The sequence below is a fragment of the Vanellus vanellus genome (genome assembly GCF_965231255.1).
Source record: "Vanellus vanellus genome assembly, chromosome: Z".
NCBI classification, from domain to species: domain Eukaryota; kingdom Metazoa; phylum Chordata; class Aves; order Charadriiformes; family Charadriidae; genus Vanellus; species Vanellus vanellus.
Window position 1 is genome coordinate 35,037,392 of NC_138908.1, and position 4,093 is coordinate 35,041,484.

General features: G+C 45.1%; 1 protein-coding gene across 1 annotated transcript; it reads right to left on the minus strand.

The window, feature by feature from the left end:
• Positions 1-1,318: 1,318 nt before the first annotated feature.
• ATP5ME (ATP synthase membrane subunit e) lies at positions 1,319-3,730 on the minus strand. Its single transcript, XM_082497692.1, has 4 exons — positions 3,616-3,730; positions 3,382-3,436; positions 2,965-3,063; positions 1,319-1,458 (listed from the first exon to the last, which is right to left on the minus strand). Exons 1-4 carry the CDS (start codon positions 3,649-3,651, stop codon positions 1,433-1,435), a joined length of 216 nt encoding a protein of 71 aa, XP_082353818.1. The 5' UTR covers positions 3,652-3,730; the 3' UTR covers positions 1,319-1,432.
• Positions 3,731-4,093: the final 363 nt, after the last annotated feature.

Genomic DNA, 4,093 nt, shown 5'->3' on the forward strand with positions numbered 1-4,093 from the left:
GGCAATTCAGATAAAATTTACATCTCCTGAAAATAAGAGGCCTTTGGAAGAATATTTGGCTTTCAAGCATGCAACACATCCCATTATCCTGGATATGACACATTATTTCTATTTTACAGAAACAGAATTTTAAAGTAATTGGTGGTCTAGATCTTTACTTTTAGTAGCATCACCTAACCCTTTCAATACAATGAGGTATACATTCAAGCCAAGAAATAACTAAAAACCCCTTCCCCTTTTCTCCTTGAAAATATGCCCTCTTAACCCCTATTCCCTGCAGTTATTAGATATGTTACACTTTCAATTCGAATCCAATTTCAATATATTTCATTTCTCTATATTCCATAGGACTGCTCTCTTTTATTAGTTGAGAATGTGCACTAGTAGTACAGGATTTATTTCTTCCAAAGCATAATCTAGAAGAGACTGAATATTTATTAATAGCAATATGTTTAATAAAATGTATCACAATGTTTTCTGAAAGACTGCTAGCACTTAGAAAGATTTAGATCTGAATTTGCTGCTTCAGCTGTCTAATCTGCAATGTTAGAAAAAAGCAGCTAGCCACTGTTCAAATAAGAAACCAGACCCCCTGAATGTTTGAAAGTCACCAGTATTATTTAAAGCAAGAAAACCAAGAACACAAAATAAGTCACTCAACAGAATCTAGGATAGGCCTTTTACCTTCTTCTGGGACATCTGAGGTCTGTACACCTGGGGAGGTGCCTTCGCAGCTTACACATGAAAAGCAGCTTACTTGCACATTAAAGGCCACTAATTTTTTAAATGCCAGGCACCTGCATAGCCAGTCACTTCTTTATAAAAGAGACAGACTACAATTCAACTGTAACTTGGTCTTAGTTTTGCAAAATACCACCTGACCATTTGTTAAATCTCAAAAAGTATGTGTTCAGAAACATCTGAACAGTGAGTCAGCACTAATTCCTCACATCTCAGCATGGCTTAAGAAGTCACAATCAAATTTGACTGCACTGTCAAATGCAGTAATCATGCAATAACCCACTGTGATAACAAAGCTGAAAAAACATGCCAGCAACTCCCCAGTCAAGACATTTAATAACTAGGTTCAGGCAGGCAGTGCCATGCCAGCCTCCACCACCTGCCCGAATATATTAAGTTGTGTTTTCTGATCACAAGCATTACCTGCAAGTAATAGGTGCAGTGACTGGCTGTTGCTGGAAGAATACAACAGGGCCTTTCAGCCACAGCAATGGCCAGCTTGGTACAAGTGCTTCTTGTCAGATGCTATAAGTACTTTTGCTCCTGTTCTGTGAAATTCACTCAAAAAAATACCACCTGAAGTGTTGCAAGTACTTTATTGATAGAATAGCATGCAGAGTCCACCAACCACTGAACAGTTCAGAGCCTAGCCATGTATTTCCATGTGTGAAATTACGATCCAATCTTTTTTTCATTTCAATATGGACTCTTCACTTGCTAGAAGGGAAGAACAAACAAACATAGTTAGGACTACTAGTCACTCCCATGCAGTACTAAAATACGCAAAGCATTACTTTCTATCCAGTTTTTATGATTCCTGCTTATTCAACAGAAGCGTATTTCATTGCTTTGGGGTAAAGCTTTGGCTTACTCATTACTAAGTGACAGTTTTCTGAACAGACAATTCAAGTAAGTCCAGAAAAAGCTATCGTTACAGACACATCCAGCTATCTGTCTTTAAAGAACAATCTTCAACAACTGCATTGCACTGAATGCAGTTTTAACAATTGCTTTTCTAACTGGAAAACTCTACTGTTGGGAAAGCAGACCAGTCATCTGCGTGTCACTTCTAAATACATTAAACATTCTCAAGAAATAATCACAGAATTCCATTATTAAGTGGAATAGCAACACTGTAGTACTTCATCTCCAAAAATACAAAAAGCTTCAGCTGAACTAGAAAACACCTAAAAGACCCATTTATTTAGTCCATAACCAATGGAAACTATAAATTTAAAATGGTAAAACAGCAATGCAAAATAGCTTTACCTCTGGTAAGTGATACAATTCACCAACTTGCATATTTGATTTTATATGTGTAGTTAATTTAGTTTTACAGGGTTTTGTCCAACATTAGTCTTGGTTAGGACAACAGAAATGTTCCAGGGAAATACGTCCTAAGTGTGTAGCTGCACTAAGAACAGCTTGAGTTATTAATCAATTTTGTTAAATTTCTTCTTAACTATGAGTCCACCTAAAAAAACTCAGGTGAATTCAATCCAGAGAGCACACTCCTCTGTAATGCAGGGGGAGGAAACCTCTGTTAGAAACGCTCAGGGGACCAAAGAAATAATCCTAAGGGATTATCCCAACAGAAAGCATGCTGCAGCAGGAATACTATAGAGTGGAGGGGAATAAGAAAAAAGAACCAGTACTAACCCCAGCTGATCGCCTTCATCATATTCTCTTCACATGAGAGATATAACAAAAAAAGTTGACCTCTAACACTATGCTAGTGATACCACTTAAAAGTTTGTGTTGCAATTCTAAGCAGTTGCCTACACCTTCCGGTTCAGATCATCAGTCACATTTGTGGGATTTCTGTGTTGCATGGAGAAAAGGGATCATAGGTTTGCTGTGCCCAGCTGAATAGGGGACATCTGAGTAAAGTTAAAATACAGTTACATTTATTACTTACAAAATAACCAGCAGCTTTTAGTAGTTTGTTTTCTCAGTGGAAATTCTGATATCCATTTAATAAGGTGCAAAAGTGTTTTTAACTCTTCCTCTACTGATGCTTACATTCTGAAAAGCTTGTCAAACAGCAGCACTATTTACCCTTCACATAACCCTAACCACTGCTCCAACAGATCCACATGGGTCTGCAGCCCACTGGCTGTAAGCCTGAATTTGTCCTAAAAAGACTGAAGTAAACCTGCAGTCCCCCTGCAAGCCAATGTGCACACTTTTGCATGGGGTGCATAAATTGAATTAAGGGACTACCTTCTGCAAGCTCTTTTGCAATCCGCTCGAGTTCTTCACGTTTCTTTTTCTCTTCAGCCTCTATTCTTCTCTCTTCTTCAGCAATAGGCTTTAGGTAGTCTGTCATTAACACATTTGCTTTAAAACACAATTTCTAGAACCCGGCACAAAGTTCTCCACCTGCCAGCTCACTCAGCAAGGAAGAAAAAAAAACAGTTTCGCTCACACAAAGGTACATTTCATACGAATCTGTGGCTTCAAACCAGTAAGAGCTCACCTCTGAGGGCCACCTCGGCAAGGTCTGGGCAACTCCCACTGCCGCGGGGCGGGCGAAATGGCGGCCGGGGCTGCGACTGCGCGGCCCCCGCTGGCCGCCTCAAGGTGCCCTTGCGGGCCGCGCGGGGGCGGGGGAGAGGCCGCCTGGGGCGCCGCACTCACCGTATCGCTTCTTGCCGTAGATCATCCCCATCAGCAGGGCCGAATACCGGGTGAACTGCGGGAGGAAAAGGACGCGCCCTTCGCTCAGCTCACACGCACGGCCCGGCGCCTGCCTGCGGCCGGCCCGCCCGCCCGCCACCCTGTCCCAGCCCGTCGAGGCCCGCAGCCGCCCTCTCGCTCCAGAGCGCAGCGGGACACCCGCGCGGCACCGGAGCAGCCACCTACCGCCCTCACCTTGATGAGCGGCGAGACCTGCACCGGCGGGATCATCCTGACGGTGCTGTTTCGGCGGCCGGAAATGACGCCTGCAGAACGGCGGCGGAGCGGAAGGCGGGAAAAGCTCCGCCCACCGGGGGGGCGGGGCTACCTCGGGGGACGGCTCGTGTCGGCGCAGCGGGCGGAGGCACGGCATGGCCCCGTGGAATGTTTTGACAGTTCCGCTCAGATTCCAGTGCCTGGTCACGCGTCATCCGGGCGCGAGGAGCCCTCACGTCTCAAAACGGACAGTGCTCGTTCCCCCATGACACAAAATGGAGGAGCCATACCCGCAGCCCGCCCATCGGCCGCCGCGGGAAGGAGCGAGCTCGGTTTTTCCCCTTCGCCGGGGAAGTGCCTAGCAGCCTTGGGGAACAACATCGGTAGCCTTCCGCGGTGTTGTCCCTGGTGCCGAACGGGGAGAGAGGAGCGGGGAGAGGAACGGCGGCGGGGCCAG